Below are 19,807 nucleotides of genomic sequence, written 5' to 3'. Positions count from 1 at the left end.
ATGACGTCATCGGCGGTCAATAGTACTTCTTTATGGGAACTTTTATCCCTGCTGTAAAATATTGGGGAAATTGCTATTTTATGTGTCAGATGATGTTGTGTCAACCACCCGGTTCTGGAACTCTGTGTATCCCACAGGCATTCATTCTTGTCTGAAATTTCACAAAATTAGGAGTACATTGTATTTTCAGATAAGAAATGTGATTCGCGAAACAAAAAAAACCCAGAATAATGTTTCATACCACTTTATATTGTTCGCGAAATTGAAAAATGAGTGCTCTTGATCATTTACAAATCACATGTATAAATCATCATCTTCATTTACGTATCCCATGCACAAATCATCTCAGTTTCATTATTCTGTTCTGCGCACATTATATGTACATCAATTATACAATGCATACAACCACGGGTGCTGAGCCAGGGTCCACCAATCAAATAGCAGAAATATTTTTATGTGTTGACAATGGTAAAATTTATGATACAATGTCGATAGATGTGCAAATTGTGGATTTCAAATTCAACAACTCTTGCTATACCTTTGTACATGTTATTCCACTTGTTCAAAATTTCTATTACTGTAGATATTTAATGCTTCTTAAAAACTTGATATATTTTTGTAAATGCATGGCAATACAGATCAGTGTTTTAACATTGAAGGGGCTACCATGGGTAAGAATAAATAAATTGTAAAATGTTCTGCAGTAATTGGTGTCTCCTGTGGCATTTTTGACATGCCTGTATTTGGTCTAGAACTACAGAACAGATAAAACTTCATTTGCAGTACTCAAATTATATGAATGGTTAAATTTCTTAAATATGGTGCTTAATTAAATTAATCAAGTTATTTTTTTTATTCAAGAGAGACTGAAATCACTTTCAGGTATTGTATGGAATGATTTTGGTACATATAAATATGCAGATGTAATATTAAAAGACATTGTGATTGTGTTAATAATGTACATCCATTTCCAACTTTGTTTTTGGGTGTCGTTTTCAAATGACCTTGTTTTGCATGCAAACTAAAAAAGGTAAAGGGGATGAACCCATGTTCAAGGCAGGAGTGCCCATCTCCCTTTCGAAGCAATTGGGCTATACTCATATAATTTTGTTACCAGGGGGCTTGCTACACCTCCTCCATTATAAGCAAGTATATTACCTTAACGGCATAAAGCCAGTACCCATTTGTAAACCTGGGTGGGGAGAGGCAATAGGGGTGAAGAGCCTTGCCTAAGTGCACAACATGTTGATGTTGTGAAGATTGGATCCATGAACTTGAGATACCTCGCAATTATGAGTCAAAGTCTTAGACTGTACATGTTGCACCACTACACAAATGAAGACTTTTCATAAAACGTGCATATGTATGCAATATGCAACATTACCTTTTGTAATAGGCAACATAACAGAGCAATTTTAATAGATTTTGGTAAAATTAATTGGTACAGATCATTTCACCTCACCCTGTACACAATTGCTGCATTCTCTTCTAAATTTAGGTTCATATTGTAGCCTTAACAATTACATGCATATTATGGGTTTTCATTGGATTTCATACTGCTCAAATGCAATTTTCAATAACATTTTAAAGGAATGTACAAATTACACAAAATTTTGTAATACAATTTTTAAAGAATTGGCAATGATTTTTTTTCAACATTCGCAAAAAAATGCTTTACAATAAAGTTTTGACAACATCTAACACTTCCGATATAGAATGTTAAAATGTTTTCCATTTTGATTAATAATCCAACAAAAGTTATTTAATAATGTTCTAAAACTTTTTGAAAAATGTTTAGAAGTTTGTCCCCTTTTTCCAAGAACCATTCAAAAGTACAGTTTTGACATTTTTGTCACATACATACATAATAGTCGTGCATATACACCCCTTCAGACATGCAACGGTTTCATCTTTTAAAATTACATGAACAGGGGAATCCCATAATTTTCCTTTAAATGTATGTTTGTACAGTAACATTGAAACCAATACCACTTGGAATCAGGCAACACAATTTATTAAGTTTAAATTTCATCAACGTAAAAACTTAATTAAAAAATAGCAAAACAAATCAATGACAACAATATTTAAATTAATTAAAATAAATTTTATAATCAAATAATAAAAATAGAAAAATTGTTTCCAAAATTAACAAGTTAGTGAAAATTATGAAATGTAAAAATAAATGAAGGGAAATTCCCTTTTGTTATTGCTAAAGGTTGTCAAAGCTCACCGAGTTGCAGCATTGCCAAACCCACACATTTGTTAGCCCAACTGGGCTACTTTTAAAGATTTCCCCTTTTGACCATTTCTTGCCCCATAGGAACCAATGGTTAAGAAAAATTGGGTGACTTTTTACAAGGGTCCCTGCAATTTTTGGTAGTTTCCTGTCCCATTATGTGATGCGATCAAGCTACATGACGATGAGTCTGATGTCGATCAAAATCAAAATTCAGTTTTCAATTTCATTAAATAAATGAGCCATTGTTATAAGCTTTATTTTGCTGAAAATCCCATAATTAGACTAATACTGTTCCAGAGATATGGTCATTTTTTAGTGTTGCTCAGAATAAAATACAAAAGGAAGTTGAATACTATTATTGCTCGATCACATCACATATACCATAAAAAGGAAAAATTGGGTGACTTTTTGGTAATTTGACCCATGATTTGGACTGAAAAGTTTGGCAACCCTAGACTTATTGTCAACACTATACTTCCTGACAATACACAACTTCAACCTAGCTTCAATGTCATGGTCATTATTCTTGAAGCATATAATAGAATCCTCAAATATAACCACCTGCATTGGTACACGGATTGAGTTTCTGACTATACTTGGTGTACCCAATGAAACTTTTTGTCAATACTGCATGGGTCTGTTAAACTATGGTCATCAAGTTAACAACAAAGAGGGTACAAATTGCGCTGAAATCAACTTACTGACGAAAGGTAAGTGTTTTTGCAAATAAAATAAATAATAATGCGAGTATTTAAAATAACTGTAAGTGAGATGCACTTCACTTGTGTCTGAATATAGACAAATCCAACGAGGCAAGTGATGGTCAGAATTCATTTGGCCATACTGGGTCCCCTCCAGGGTTCGCGTTTTAATGCATCATTGCAAAATTTTGAAAACAAGTAAATATGGACGCACTGAATTTCTAAATCCAAGGAGGTTAGGGGGTCCAAAAAATCTCAACTGGACGATTCCAAATCGCAGCCTGATTTACTGTGTAGAAATAAAAATCCTCCCCATTTAACAATGTTAACTGTTTATTTACATAAATGTGTCATTAATTTTCAAAATCGGCTACAAAAAGTCATTGTTTTTCGGACTAAATCCAAGGCTGGGCGCCATCAATTTTCGGTTCATATCGTTGCCGGTCATTATTTTAGCCTTCCAAAACTTTAAGAAAGTCCGGCATTCTGGGCCCCAAATTGCATAATATGCACATCATTTTTCAAACAACTGAACCAGGGTCTTAGCTAGCCACCCGTCTGGCCGTCATTTCAGACGGCCAGTTTGCTCCTAGGACGGGCAAAATTAATGCCTTTGACAGATGCCATATTATAAATTGTATGTTTTGAGAAGCTAATTGATCTTTTTAGTAGACCCAATTTGTAGAACAAGGCCAAATCAGCACATATTTGAACTCTTTGAACCCCCAATGGGCTATAGACGTCTGGTAAATGTTTTAAAGGTCAAATTAGGACAGGCAATTTTATTCAAATGACGGGCAACCCACAATTTCTAGCTAAGACCCTGAACTGACCCCCTAAAATGGTGAAGTATGGACTAATTTACTTCAATAATTAATATATCACACAGTAATACTGATTTGTGAAGTAGAATTTATAGTAACTTCAGTCCTTTTGGCTGGACATGTATCGCGAACTTTATGAGATCGAGTCCACCATCTTGGATTTTATGTAATTTTCTGATTTTGAAAAAGTAGGGGGTGGCAATTTGGTAAAAAGTGGACTTTCTTCCCAAAATGTGGACCTTTTTTGACCAAGAAAGCGTGAAAAAAAACACCCTGATTTATTTTTCTAGCTACGCTTGCAAATTGTGATATTTTGGGATTTATTATATTTTTTTGCAAATTTGGGGCGATGCACCCCTGTGTCCAGGCCTGTTTCATACTAATGAAAAACGAATAGTCTCCTGGAGCTAACGCCATGTTTTCACCTTTTCATACCTTCTTAGACACATATAAAATGAACATATCTATGAAACTTGAGAGTTTTACATAGAGACAAAACAGAAATAAAAGGCATTGTTATGAAATGCATGAACTAAACACAATCCATTTTGTTGTTTTCTTTTATTACAAAGAACTATGGGTGCTACAGTGGACAAAATTGAATTCAAGAATATTGAATTCCATGAGAAAATTGGAGAAGGAGGATTTGGGACAGTCAAACGTGTATCCTTCAAGAAGCCTTACAAAGGATACAAAGAAGCTGCAGCAAAAAGTGTGCTCTTTGAGCTAGGTGAGAGAGAAGTGAAAGTCATGTGCCAACTTCAACATCCAAACATAGTAACATTGCTTGGAATTTGCCAAACTGGAGCTGCTGATCTTATCCTGATGGAATATGCACCAAATGGATCCCTGCATGATTACCTAAAAGATCAAATGAGACCTCTTCCATATGAGCTACAAAAGAAGTGGGCCAAAGAATCAGCTATAGCCATTCAATATCTTCATGGGCAGAACTTCCTGCACAGGGACATTAAGCCTCAAAATTGCCTTCTCTTTCAAGACAACCTCTTGAAGTTGTGTGACTTTGGTCTTGCACGTGAAATACAGGAGTCTCAGACAACGTCCAGCCAGAAGGGCACTTATCGCTACATGGCACCAGAAATTCATGTGGGGAATGAGCGTGGAAGGGCTATCTACTCCAAGCCAGCTGATATCTGGGCCTATGGGATGCTGCTACTAGAGATCTGCACAAGGAAACCTCCATTTCCAGACTTGGAATGGCATAGGGTGGTGTTTGAAGTTGGAAATGGAGCCAAGCCATCCATACCGGAAGGCTGTCCCAAAGATCTGACAGATATCATGCAGCAATGCTGGAAGAAAGATCCCAGACAACGGCCACCAATTGCATCAATTGTAAAGGGTATGTAGACTATACTTCGTTTATATTTTATTCCAAAATTATTTGGGGTACATTCATGGTCACTTGCATAGCTAACTGTTTAAGTGGCCATACCCCAAAGTCAATTATTTACATTTATAATGAAGGGCAGAATGAACCATCCATTTGTTGCCAAAATGTGTAATGTAATTGTGGACATACAGTAAGCCAAAAAATTAAGGCAGTAAAGGCACCAGTTATGTTCATCCCCTGTATACCTAATGTCTAACAGATATGTCATAATTGGAACCAGCAGCCAACAGCTGCATCTTTTTAAATTTAAGACCTCATTCACTGAAATTATTCAAGAAATAAAGACACGACTACCCAAAAACCCAAGGAAGATGCCAATTTAAAAGTTGCAGTTTACTCCATTGCATGCCCTATTGATTTGTACACAAAGCGTTTGTGAACAAGAGAACTAGCGCTTAAAGTGCAACTTTTGATTTCGTTTCTTCATTGGGTTTTATTCACTGTTTCTTTAATTCTCAACAAATTTCAACAAGGTCTTAAGTCAGAGCTATAAAAAGTACAGGTTGGCTGCTTGTTTTAATTTTAACATATTTGTTCTTATTTAGGATATACAGGGGTGAACACAACTGGTACCTTAATTCTTTGGCTTGCTGTATATAGATGGTTCTGGTTTTAAGCTCTCGATACGGCATACTGCAGAGAAGTTTCATTGTTGATCGTAATCAGTCAGTCCAGTAGTCTATTCATTAATTTCACTTTCTGATTCTACGACTGGATGATTCATATTAAATACACACCAACATTAACAATTTTTTTTTCTATTCACTTTCTCTAGCTTTAAGTGACTATGTGTCATGTACAACAGAAATCTATCCAAAACACCAAGCCACACGACTTGTACCTAAATGTATTGCCTGCTGTCCTAATGGCGACCTGGTCATGTCAAACTGGGAGAAGCTCTACCTTCTTGATGGCACTGGCAAATGCAAATTACCACTAAGACCAACTGAAAAAGATTTTTTTCGCAGTATTTGTGTATCACCACTAGGATACATCTTTACCGTATGTGATTTCTCTCCGTTTGTCCATGTGTTCTCTGTGGAAGGGGATTACCTTAGCTGCTTCAATACCTTAGCCCCAAATGAAGGTTCCAAAACAGATTTCAATTTAGCATGTCTTGCTGGGGATAGAGAAGGGAATGTATTGGTAGGGTGTACATGTCAAGAGCAGGGTGCTATTACAATCCATACATGTCCTGACGGTAGATTAGTCAATAAGATCAGATACTCAGTCGGTTCTAGTGCTAGTATGGTTGTAAACAGTAAAAATCAAATCCTGATTCATTCCCGACCATATGGATATGTGCACAGTAAGCTGGTAGCAATCGATTACCTCGGTAAGGAGGTTTTCAGCTTCACACCTAAGATAGATGAGGATACAAGAGGCGTTGACAGGAAGATCTGGCCTTGTGGGATAGCGTGCGATGATGAGGATAACATTTATGTTGCGATGAAGATATCAGGCAAAGCAGAAACAGGTCACATTCATGCATACAGTCCTACAGGTGCATTCCTACAATGCATAGCCAAGGGATTGTATCATCCTTATGATCTGTCCATGGCACCTGATGGATCACTGATGGTTGCTAATGGCAAATCAATTCTAATATACCGCCTGAAGTAGAACTACCAATGATCATATTATCTTATATCTTAATGCAGGAAAGTAATGCCTAAAAAAGTTTGTATTGCCCTAGTCTCGGTCCCAGCCGATTTAAACAAACCGTCTGGGGACAACCCCATAGTACGTCTTTTCTGATTGGCTGAACATCAACTCCCAAAATACTGGTGTTAAATTTTGCTGCCAATCAACGTTGGTCTTCAGCTCATGTAGCAGTTGATGGGCAGCTATGCGGTTACATAAATCCACACAATGTACGTGAGAACGCGCTGCAAGTCGCGTACATGAAAGGCGATATCAGATGATCGGCGCCTCAGTGGTTGCTATAAGCTAGCGTACATTTTTCGTTCGCGGTATCTACAAAGTGGAGGGCATAATGATGTTTAGTGTCACTTACACAAGTCACGTCCTATAGCCAATTGAAAACAGTTTTATTTGGAAATTCATTAACCAATCAGCGATCGTCATTTCGGGGTTGTCGTCAGATGGTTTGTTTAGTGACGGAGGAACACAAACCGGCTGGGACCGAGACAAGTATTGCCCTTGTTAAAGTCAGAGTTGGTTGGTCGATTTTTTTTTTTTTTTACAAATTTAATGACAAACAATAAGGTTAATCAGACTTGCATTTTTAATAATCCGAGTTGTGTGATAGGAATTATAAATCAGGCACAACATTAAATTCTGGTATGGACAAAAATGCAACATATTTGTTATCGGGTAGGTCGAAAAAGGGCAATGCAGATGTTTGATGGGCATGTCATCTATAAATAATATACTGGGCAAATAATAGAGGCCACTAAAATATATCTGCTGACCTGCTAAAAATTTGATATTTTACATTTTACACAAAATTCACTAGTGCAAGTAAAAAATAAACATGTTTATTTCCTAAACTATGAAAAAATACAGGAATTATAGAACATTTTGTAACAATATAAGAAAATATAGGAAGAGGAAAATAAGATATTGGGCCACTTAAAGCCTTGTTATTGGCAACTTTTTTGTTAACTTGTATTAAGTCTTGATGGGTATTATTCTGACAGGAACTACAGACAAACAGTTGGACAGACAGACATACATCTTAATCCTAAACTCTCTGATTGTCAAGCTGCATACAGTATGAATTCTGTGTATTTTCAGATGAATAATCTATATACATTTCTTCACAGCGAGGATACACATGTGTGTTTTGTGTGTCTGTTGACTGTCCTGGCATTCAAAGCGAGGACAAGAGTGAGTTTCACACCTTCAAAGTGAGGACATTTTTTCATCTTTCTCTAAATAGGCCTAGCACATACAAAGAGAGGAAATCGCTCATACCGCACCTTTGTTCCATAACCATGAAGGTATAGGACATTTTTTGTTTTTGCTATAGCCCCCGAATGAAATGTATTTAATTATGTTTGTACTAACTCAGGTAGCATAGTGTGTGAATTTTACATCCAAACTAAATGCTATTCTTTTTTATGGGCATTTTAGTGTCTAAAATGGCCCAAAATGAGGGTTTTTCAATATTGCCGTCCATTTCTAATCGTCACCCCCATAGGCTTTACATGTAAAATAAAAAGGCACATAAAAATTTAATAGCCTCTAGTCCAGATGTAAAATTCACACCAAATGCTTTTTGAGTGATTACAAAGATAATTAAATACTTTTCAGTCGGGGGCTATATGGAATTTTTTTTTATGTATTCCTTGTACAGTGACATTTCCCTATAAAATGTCCATTGGAAACAAAGGTGACCGCCCCTATACCCCCTACAGAAAGAAAGTCATCCAGTGCACCTATTTACAAAGCGAGGACTGGGATTTTGTCCTCACTACGCCAAAATGTCCTCACTTTGAATGTGGGAAACTATATCTTGTCCTCGCTTTGAATGGCTCGGTGATAGAAAACAACCAGACTGACATGCCGGCTGGACAGACAACAGATAGACAAACATCTTACCTCCAGCATAGTCCCAAACTCTCTGATTACCAAGCTGCATAGAGTATGTGTGCTGTGTGTCCTCAAAATGACTATAAGCATGAGCCTCCACATAGCGTCCACACCCAACATGGCCACATATCAAGCATATCCATAAGCTCTGAAAAAAAATTAAAGTGGTCAAAATTTCTCTCTTTTTGCTTCACACTTTCCTTTGAAAACAACTTTATTTCTAAAATTTCCATATAAGCATAATTCCACATCTTCTCCCATGTACTCTTCCCCCTTGTTTACTCTTTCCCTATGCTGACTCTTTTCTGGAATTGTGATGCATAATCAAAATCCATGATTTACCATAATTTTAGCCAATTTACACAATTCCATGTTTTTTTCCACACCTGGTGGATAATGCACCTCATTGATAATTCATGGTACAGATCTCTAGTAAAATCAACCTGGACTTATTATATTTAATTTGGTTAATAAGGATACCCTATGACCTTTTTCTATTAACTTGTAGATATAATACGTAGGCTACTTGTACTGTATCAGGGTGTACTTTGAAAGCAGAGCTTGAATCTAAAATTTCACACATATCAATAAGCTCCGATAAGAAAAGAAAATCTCTTTTTTATTGATCAAAGTTTCAAACAATGTTTTTTTTGTTTCTCTCTTTTTTCAACACACTTTCCTTTTGAAAACAAAATCAACAACTTTTCCATGACTTTTGATCCAATAATTTTCTGGCATTTCAATCACCATAATCAAAACCATGACTTTCCCCATGTGAGAATTTCCATTCCCAAAATCAAAATTCCATGATCTTTGCCTATTTACCAAATTCCATGACCTTTTCTAGACTATGTGAGAATTTCCATTCCAAAAAAAAAAAAAATCAAAATTCCATGTTATTTTTCTGTTTACAAAATTCCATGACTTGACCTAGACAAGAGAACCAAATTCCATGTTATTTTTCTGTTTACAAAATTCCATGACTTGACCTAGACAAGTAAACCCTGGTGAAAGTATGCCTATCTAGTTGAGAAGTATTGATGGTACCAACCTCTAGTAAAAATCAACATGGATATTAGAGTTATATATATATATTTTATGTAATAATTACGACTTATACCATATTTGTATCTTACCAATATAGCCTCAGGACATTTTGTCTATAAATTTGTAGCTGTTGTATGAATATACTTGTGTCATGTAAATGCTTCTCATGTTGTATGAGGAAAGCAGAGCTTTAAACTGAAGTTGTTACAACTCTTAATAAAGGTTTCACAAACAAACATGTAGGCCTATATTGGACCTTTGTTTGTTTTTTCTCTCTGTTACTATATCTGTATACCTGAAGGCCAACTTTCTGTAAAAACAATTTCTCAAAACCATTTTTTTTTAAAGAGCAGTTTGGATGTGTCAGTGTTTTACTAACTCCATGGGCACTATTGCCTTTCTTACAGTGCTCCTGATTGGTAAATTATATGATATGATCATCTCAGCAACCTATCAAAATAAAGCTTTCAGGACTCCTATTTGAAGCTTATTAACTTTCAGGCCTACTGACTATTGTTATACCACCTCTAATTGGTTCAATACACATACATGGTCTAGGCCAGGCTTCCTCAAATAGATTTGTTGAAGAGCCACATGAAACAAAAGAAAACGTCAAAGCGCCACTCAATGGCTGCGAAACAGCCATCGAGGTGCTTTAGCACCGCCGGGGGAGTAAGAGGGGTGTCCCCCCTGTGAAGCTGTCAATTTTTTTTCAATTTGAGGTGCAAATGACACCATTTGGTGCAACATTTTATACTATTTTACAAGGAGAACATGGGAATTTATTAATTAATTTATTGTGTTTTTATTTATTTTTTAATCTAAACGGCGCCGCGCGCCACTCGGGATTCCCAACTTACAATTAATTGGAATCAGGAAGACCCCTGGTCTAGGCGTTAAGTTGTAACCAATCAAAATAGTTCTTCGAGGCTGATAATTTGGCCAATAGTAGTCCATGAATGAAGTATTTTTTTTTACAAACTGTACTACAGTATTTTCACATACCATATTTCCTCGAATAAACACCCGGGGCTTTGCATTTTCCAAACCGAGGCGTTTATTAGAGGTCATTCTTACGACATTTCCCATTAAAATCATTAGGTAAGCTTAAAAGTCACGCTAAAATGACAAACTATGAACTAGAAACACTGACTTTTGGTTCACTTCCGGGATTCCGATGCAGATTTTCACCCATTATTGCTGCAATTATCGACCATGTGAGCAACTTGGTAAGCTTACTACACAAGATAGCATGAAAATATCAGCATTTTTTAAACATCTTGGTTGAAAAAAAGTGGTGGGGGCGTTTATTTGAGGGGGCGACTATTCGAGGAAATACTTTATGGTATTTGATTCATATTTGAACTAGAGTCAACAGGCGCTGAATACAAGCCGCAATTTGACCCTATAACTTGACCCCTGGAGTTACGGATGGGGTCAACTGCTCTTACATTGTGCTTAGGATGTCATAAGAAATATTCCTGGTGAATTTCAGCTTAATCGGAACTTATACATGGATTTTGATTTTTGAAAATTTGTGATTGACCTTTTGACCCCCTTAGTGACCTTTGACCTCAATGGAAAAAAAAACCTTATGTACACCGACAAAATGCATTGTTCCAATTTTAATTTAAAAATTCTACTATGTTTAGTTGTCGAGATAAAAATTCTTAAAGTTATTTAGCTAAAAACAGGAAGTGACCCCTTAATGACCTTTGACCCCCAAAATAAAAAATACCATGCATACATCAGGTAACACTGATTCATGTATGATGGTTATATTACTCTGGTCTGTCTACATTTTGAGACAAAAATTTTTTGAACATTTTTGATAATTTTGGTTTTTGACGGAAGTAACCCCTTAATGACCTTTGACCCCAAAACTGTAGGCATCCTAAAGACCCTGGCTAGTAGCGATGCGTGTGTGCTAATGGCGACTCTCTGCTATGTAATTTGTAAAGACAGTGATTTTTGAATATTTTTAGACTTTGACCGAAAATGACCCCTTAATGACCTTTGACCCTTATCTGAGCACACCCTATAGACACCGACTAAAGTCGAGTCACATGATATAACCATGTCCTCATCGCATTAAATTTGTGGAAGGAGTAGCATTTTTTGTGAAATCACATTTTGACCATTATAGCTAGGTCAAAGGTCTGGCGAGGTCAAAGTCAAATGGAAGGTTTGGCCTAGCCTAGTGGTCATTTGGGTCAACTTTGGTTGAAATCTGTCAATCCCTTGAGGAGCTACATGCAGTTGATTGCGGTTGCCAGAAGAAGAAGAAACTAGATCTGGTTACAGATCTGGACCTAGCCGGGCCGGAAATGCCAGTCTTAACTTAAAGTTTGACCTTTGACCGGCTATTATGGACATCTCACACCATTAATGGTGCATCACTGTAGCATGTAGGGGCTTTATCCGTCTTCCATAGGCTGAGATACAGCTACTTTTCCGTAATTTTAAATATTTTTTTTTACAAATTTGACGTTTTGAAGAAGAAGCATTTTGAAGATATTTGGTTTTATACCGGAAATGACCCCTTAATGACCTTTGACCCCAAATCTGTGAACACCCTATAGACACTGGATATAGACAATGCATATGTGCAAGTGACGTCATTGTGCGATGTAACATGTAAGAGAAGAAGCATTTTGAAATTTGTTGCCAGAAAGAAGAAAGAAAGAAGAAAGAAAGATCCGGTAGCATTTCAAGACCTAGCGGTGTCCCGGCTAGGTAAGAAGAAGAAGAATTGGAAAGAGACAGCACAAGCCGACGTTTGACGTCGGCTTGTAATGATTTACCTCCTGAGAACCACATACAAAACATTTGTGATCTTCCACTAGCTCTGGGGTCTGACAGTATCTACATACAGGGCAGCTGTAAAGATATAAAAAACAACAACATAACAATCATGAATGGAAGCTAAGACATTCCTGTAATATAATACCGTAAAGATTCACCTACTGGTACATTGTACATATGGGCTCCCTTGACATAACTGTAATTTTAGGCACTAACTAAAAGTGCCATCCCATAACAATCTCACCAGCAAATAGAGCACGGCTCCTTCATTCTTGTTGGAATTTTCAGTGGAGGGAGCTCTTTATTTGAATGTGAAATCTATCTTATGGCAAAGGAGCACATGTGTATCATTAGGCAAATCTTTACGGTATTAATAATAATAATAATAATAATACGACTCTTATATAGCGCTTTACACCGAAGTCCCTTAGCGCTTAAAACATGAATAAACAAATAACAAACAATACCTACACAATACAACCTACAAACAATTTATGCATGTGATATAAATGAACAAAGTAAAACATGAGATAAATCAATTGTCACAAAATGCTAGAGTAAACAAATGTGTTTTTAAGGAAGATTTAAATTGTACAAGAGTCTTAGAGTTTTTTACATTATATGGTAAATTGTTCCAAAGTTCAGGAGCAGCGAAATAAAAAGATCTCTGTCCATATGAAATAGTAGCAACTGATGTAGAGGCGAGATAGCATTTTGAGGATGATCGTAGATTTCGAGGAGGTTTGTATTCCTGAATCAAATCAGCAAGGTAGTCTGGAGCAAGTCCATGAAAACATTTATAAGCGAGGAGAAGAATTTTGTACATAATACGATATTTGACAGGAAGCCAGTGAAGTTTTTGCAGTACAGGAGTGATGTGATCATGGAAGCGAGTCTGAAAACAAGTCTAGCAGCAGAATTTTGAATTCGTTGAAGCTTTGAGATGAGAGAGTCAGGAAGGCCATATAAAAGGCTGTTGCACCGATCAAGATGACATGTGATAAAAGCATGAACTAAAGTTTCAGTTGACTTTTCATCCAGATAATTTGAATCGACCAATTTTGTACAGAGAAAAGGAGGCAGAAGCGACATATATTATTGATGTAAAGATCCATGCTGAGATCATCTGCAACAATGACTCCCAGATTACGGGCAGATTTCACAGGTTCTACTGGTACACTTGCAATATTCACAGAAGATAAGGAAGATGATTTTCTGAACTTCGATGTGATGTGAAGGACCTCTGTTTTATCTTCGTTTAGCTTCAAGTCATTTGCAGTAGACCATGCTTTTATATCAGTGATGCAGCGTTCAAGTTTGGGAATGAGAGCGCATAATCATCCTGTTTCAAAATGACATATACTTGTGTATCATCGGCGTAAATCATCCTACCAAGACCATGAGAATCTATTATGTCCTCAAGAGGAGAAGTATACATTGTAAATGACAATGGGCCGATGACAGAGCCTTGTGGTACTCCTTCAAATGGTGTATGCGGTTTGGAAACAGAGTCATTAATTACAATTAATTAACAACTTGATCAAATTTCTATATTTGTTAATGTTTCAAATAACCAGTATTCCACATCAATTGCTAGTTTCTCCATATAGCCACTCCAAGACATAGGCTTACTCAAGTCAGATTATTTTATAGAATTATTATTTCTATGATTATAGGCCAAACATGCATATGCTAATGTGAACTGGGATATTGTATTTCTCTACTGTATCACTACAATCATGTGTTTTTAAAAACACAGTTTAAAAGTGTGAAGAAACTGTTATAACTCAGGATGTCAAGTTCTGAACAAAAAAACTTCTTGAATTTCCAAAATTAGGTTTAGTATTTCTTTGTACGTACAGTAAATTCTTTACCACTTTTTGTAACGGTCGCTAGGATGATGACAAACAAACACTTGAATTAGCCTTTTAGAGGTATGGTGGACACAATAGGATGGCGCTGCACGAAATGGGTAAAGGCTTTTGAATTTGGCGGCTTTTACCTATATTGAATACTGCCCTCCTATTGTGTACGCCATACTTCTAAAAGGCTAATTGGCCTTACCACCAAGCAATGCTGGTTGTAAATTCACTTTTGCCGAAAGTATTCTTGCCAGAATTCCAGCAATCAATTTATAGCTCACCTTGTATCGCTCCACTGATCCAAGCAGTTACCATGAAAGGAGTGATTACATAATATAGTGAGTATTCCATCAACGGATTCATCCATTCGTTCCAGGCAGATGTGACAGGTAGGTAGCTCTGTTAGTCCTGGTACAGGTAAGCAGGCACCCTGCAGAGAAGAGTGATGTATTAAAAAAACCTGATTTATAATGCACTATACCAAACCCACATTCAAGGCTTATGCACACTTTTAGGCCAGCTTTGTTGACCAGGCAAACTGGTTGGGAAAGTTATAACACAATATACCTTCTACACTGCAAGAAATCTAAATCCTGATGATCCCATCATACAAAGGGATTTTGAATTATATTTTGCAAATGTAAACACCACCTACGCTTAAAGGTCACCTTAACAAATTTGCATTGTGGGATATGGTGCAGTCAATCACAAGTCTAGCCACTAATCTGCCCTCATAAAACCACTGGATTAAATGGACATAACAAGGTGGTTCTCGAACCACGAGTCTCGCCTGCTTTCGCGATCGCCTGCTTTTACGATTACTTTTGGTAGAAATGAACCTGCAACAACCCATGGCGATTTGCCTGTTCAATTTGAGCTTGATTGGACCAATATTGGAATTTGACCTTTGATCCCTAAATTTTGGTGGGTCTCGGCTGGGCACAATTACCTGGCTGATGGTGACTGTACCCACCAAGTCTCATGCCCATCCGACAATTTTTACTAATTTGACCTCAGATGACCCCTACTGACCCCAAAATGACCTTCCAAAAATTGGGCTCTAAATGTTGACTGTACATGTCATGCCCATACAAGTTTTTAGTCATTTGACTTCAGATGACCTCTGAGTGACCTCAGATGACCTTGCAATGACTGTCCAAAAATTTGGCTCTAAATGATGACTGTACCCACCAAGTTTCATGCCCCTGTGACAGTTTTAGAAATTTGACCACAGATGACCCATGGGTGACCTCAGATATCCCTGAAATGACCTTCCAAAAATTTGACTTTAAATGTTGACTGTAACCACCAAGTGTCATGCCCATGGATGACCTTTGATGATCCCAAAATGACCTTCAAAAATTGGCTCTAAATGTTGACTGTACCCACCAAGTTTCATGCCCATACAACAGTTTTTAGTAATTTGACCTCAGATGACCCCTGGGTGACCCTGAAATGCCCTTCCAAAAATTTGACTCTGAATGTTGACAGTGACCACTTAGTGTCATGCCCATACGACAGTTTTTAGTAATGTGACCTCAGATGACCCCTGAGTGACCTTGGATGACCCTGAAATGACTTTCCAAAAAACATGACTCTAAATGTTGACTGTACCCACCAAGTTTCATGCCCATATAACAGTTTCAAGTAATTTGACCTCAGATGACCCCTGAGTGACCTTGGATGACCCAAAATGACCTTCCAAAAATTTGGCTCTAAATGTTGACTGTACCCACCAAGTTTCATGCCCATACGACAGTTTTTAGTAATTTGACCTCAGATGACCCCTGGGTGACCCCGAAATGCCCTTCCAAAATTTGACTCTTAATGTTGACTGTAACCACTAAGTGTCATGCCCGTACGACAGTTTTGAGTAATTTGACCTCAGATGACCCCTGGGTGACCTTGGATGACCCTAAATTACCTTCTGAAACTTTGACTCTAAATGTTGACTGTACCCACCAAGTTTCATGCCCATATGGCAGTTTTTAGTAATGTGACCTCAGATGACCCCTGTGTGACCTTGGATGGCCCCGAAATTACCTTCCGAAACTTTGACTCTAAATGTTGACTGTACCCACCAAGTTTCATGCCCATATGACAGTTTTAGTAATTTGACCTCAGATGACCCTTGGGTGACCTCGGATGAACCGAAATAACCTTCCGAAAATTTTACTCCAAATGTTGACTGTACCCACCAAGTTTCATGCCCATCGACAGTTTTAATAATTTGACCTCAGATGACCCCTGGGTGACCTCGGATGACCCGAAATAATCTTCCGAACATTTTACTCTAAATGTTGACTGTACCCACCAAGTTTCATGCCCATACGACAGTTTTTAGTAATTTGACCTCAGATGACCCCTGGGTGACCTCGGATGACCCGAAATAATCTTCTGAACATTTGACTCTAAATGTTGACTGTACCCACCAAGTTTCATGCCCATCGACAGTTTTAGTAATTTGACCTTAGATGACCCCTGGGTGACCTCGGATGACCCCGAAACAATCTTCCGAACATTTGACTCTAAATGTTGATTGTACCCACCAAGTTTCATGCCCATCGACAGTTTTAGTAATTTGACCTTAGATGACCCCTGGGTGACCTCGGATGACCCCAAAAGAATCTTCCGAACATTTTACTCTAAATGTTGATTGTAACCACCAAGTTTCATGCCCATACGGCAGTTTTTAGTAATTTGACCTCAGATGACCCCGGGGTGACCTCAGATGACCCCGAAATAATCTTCCGAACATTTGACTCGATGTAGCACCCCAACAGAGACATTTTTGACATATAAACCCGTTTTAGACATTTTTTGAAAAATGCTTCCTTCACCCTAAAAAGGTGGTTTAAATATTCAGTTTCCTATCCTTTTGTACATGAGAGACATTCTTCAAAAGTCTTTTTTGGCCTAATAACTTGGCCTACATGACCCGAAATTGATATATATAATGCATAAAATATAAAAACATTATTTCATTAAATTTTGACCCCCCAACATCGAGTGTGTGGGAGGGGGCCACATGGGGGGGGTGCTAGTGAACATTTGACTCGATGTAGCACCCCAACAGAGACATTTCTGACATAAAAACCCGTTTTAGACATTTTTTTGAAAAAATGCTTCCTTCACCCTAAAAAGGTGGTTTTAAATATTCAGTTTCCTATCCTTTTGTACATGAGAGACATTCTTCAAAGTCTTTTTTTGGCCTAATAACTTGGCCTACATGACCGAAATTGATATATGTAATGCATAATATAAAAACATTATTTCATTAAATTTTGACCCCCCCTCAACTTCGAGTGTGTGGGAGGGGGCCACATGGGGGGTGCTAGTGAACATTTGACTCGATGTAGCACCCCAACAGAGACATTTTTGACATAAAAACCCGTTTTAGACATTTTTTTGAAAAAATGCTTCCTTCACCCTAAAAAGGTGGTTTTAAATTTTCAGTGCTAATGTGCATCCTCTCGTCATACTACCCCCTACCACATTATGTTGACCGTACCCACCAAGTATGCTCGTGCCCATCGACAGTTTTAGTCATTTGACCTCAGATGACCCCTGGATGACCTTGGGTGACCTTGACGCACTAACCAATACAAACTGTTCTGTCTCGGGTGAAGATGCACCCACCCACCAAGTTTGATGAGCGTCGACCCCTAGTCTCCGAGAAAATAGGTTTTGCATTTTATGCATAAATTATGCAAATTAGGTACTTAATTACCATATTTTGCGCTGAAAATCGAATCAGGTTGAGATCCTCTGGTCATACTACCCCTACCACGTTTCATCATCATAGGGCTTAGGGATCTTACGAATCCCCCAGCTACAGCTCCACAAGGCGGATTTCTTCAGATTTCCAACCATATTTGTAGAATCGTTCCGCATAAATTATGCAAATTAACAACTAAATCGCATACTTTTAGCGAAAAACTAATCAGGTGATCAGCAGATGTGTATCATAGCTGACACCAGGTTTAGATACCATCGCCCGACGGATCTTGAGATAGTCTGTCCACAAACTCCGCTATCAATTTAAGCTGATTTAGCATAAATTATCAAATTAGCTATGTTAATTTGCATATTTTTCCCCGAAAACATATCTGATTCTGAGCAAACTTGGATACCCTTCCTCCCACCAAGTAAGCGTCGCCGTAAGTCTTCTGATTCCCCAGATACAGCTCGGACGGACACACATACATACACACCCTCACCCCCACACACGCATTGCGGACAGACAGTCCCATCCTGAACAAAGTTCAGGCGAGACAAAAATGGTAAATTTTCAGATATTTGGGATGGCTTTTAACAGGCTGCCGCTAATCAGTGTGGCTCAAATCATTCCATTAAACCTACAACTTGCAGACTCACAACTAAGGAGCACATAACCTAGACAAGCCACAATAAACCATCACAGTCAGGATCAGCTCCCAATTTTATATGGTTCTATAATGGGACAATTACTTCTTTGACCTTTTTCCATGAAAGAGCCAACTAATGGGCTATTTCAGGTTCACTTGAAATCTATACACCCCCTATGGAAGACATGACCTGAATCTTCCACACAGGGGTGTGAATTTCAAGCAGGGGTTACCTGAATGGGTGACTCCATTGAATCTACACCCCAGTGTGGGAGATTAAGGCCATGTCTTCCATAGGGGGTTACAAATTACATGCCAGCAGAGGGAACCAAGGATGAGTACTCAGAATGGCAGGGGGTTGTGATCCCTATGGGGTATTCCAGTTGAAATCCATTCACCCCTATGGAAGACATGACTTTTAATCTTCCACACAGGGGGTGTGAATTTCAAATGGGGTTACCTGAATGAGTGACTCCATTTGAAATCTACACCCCTGAGTGGGAGCTATATATATAAAGGTCATGCCTTCCATAGCTGTTGAATGGTTTTAAAACTAAAATAGCAGAATTGGTGATTTGGTGTTGCAAATTTAAAATGTTTTTATTTCTTGCTTGGGGTCATGCTTGGTGTGACTTGTAAGAAATAGGACATGGTTCCAAACAGTTTGCAAGTCCCTGTAAATGTCCATTTGAATTGACCGCTTACCTCTTCTGCTTTCATGCATTCCACCTTGGAGACATAGACTAGATAGCACACTGGGTTCTCTATAGAGTTAAATGGCTTGCCGTTGAACTCATTATAAAAATCATCAGCATCCGCCTGAAGAAATAAATAACAATCATTTATAATAATGATGACTGATTAAATTTCACAGTATTGAAATGGTGACTTTTGTAATAAGATCCGACTGCGATAACAAATTGCAATTTTGCACCACACTTTTAAAATTGAATTTTGGGGTGCAAATTGCAGTGCGATATGGCTTATTTCCAA

At 37.8% G+C, this 19,807-nt stretch overlaps 2 protein-coding genes across 2 annotated transcripts in view; one reads left to right on the top strand and one right to left on the bottom strand.

Annotated features, from left to right (window-relative positions):
• LOC140146615 (BRCA1-associated protein-like) overlaps positions 1–19,807 on the bottom strand; it is a 77,451-nt gene that overhangs the window by 32,062 nt on the left and 25,582 nt on the right. Inside the window, exons 6-9 of the mRNA XM_072168483.1 lie at positions 19,520–19,633; positions 14,729–14,877; positions 12,585–12,660; positions 8,743–8,881 (exon numbers count right to left, since the gene is read on the bottom strand). Of these exons, the coding sequence (XP_072024584.1) occupies positions 8,743–8,881; positions 12,585–12,660; positions 14,729–14,877; positions 19,520–19,633 (478 nt within the window). The remainder of the gene's footprint in view (positions 1–8,742; positions 8,882–12,584; positions 12,661–14,728; positions 14,878–19,519; positions 19,634–19,807) is intronic.
• Positions 4,773–7,839, top strand: LOC140146616 (uncharacterized). Its single transcript, XM_072168485.1, has 2 exons — positions 4,773–5,124; positions 5,951–7,839. The coding sequence occupies exons 1-2, from the start codon at positions 4,854–4,856 to the stop codon at positions 6,796–6,798; spliced, it is 1,119 nt and encodes a 372-aa protein (XP_072024586.1). The 5' UTR covers positions 4,773–4,853; the 3' UTR covers positions 6,799–7,839.

The sequence above is a fragment of the Amphiura filiformis genome, chromosome 2 (assembly GCF_039555335.1).
Source record: "Amphiura filiformis chromosome 2, Afil_fr2py, whole genome shotgun sequence".
Lineage (NCBI taxonomy): Eukaryota > Metazoa > Echinodermata > Ophiuroidea > Amphilepidida > Amphiuridae > Amphiura > Amphiura filiformis.
The sequence above is the reverse complement of the archived record's forward strand: the minus strand, read 5'-3'. Positions and strand labels throughout refer to the sequence as shown.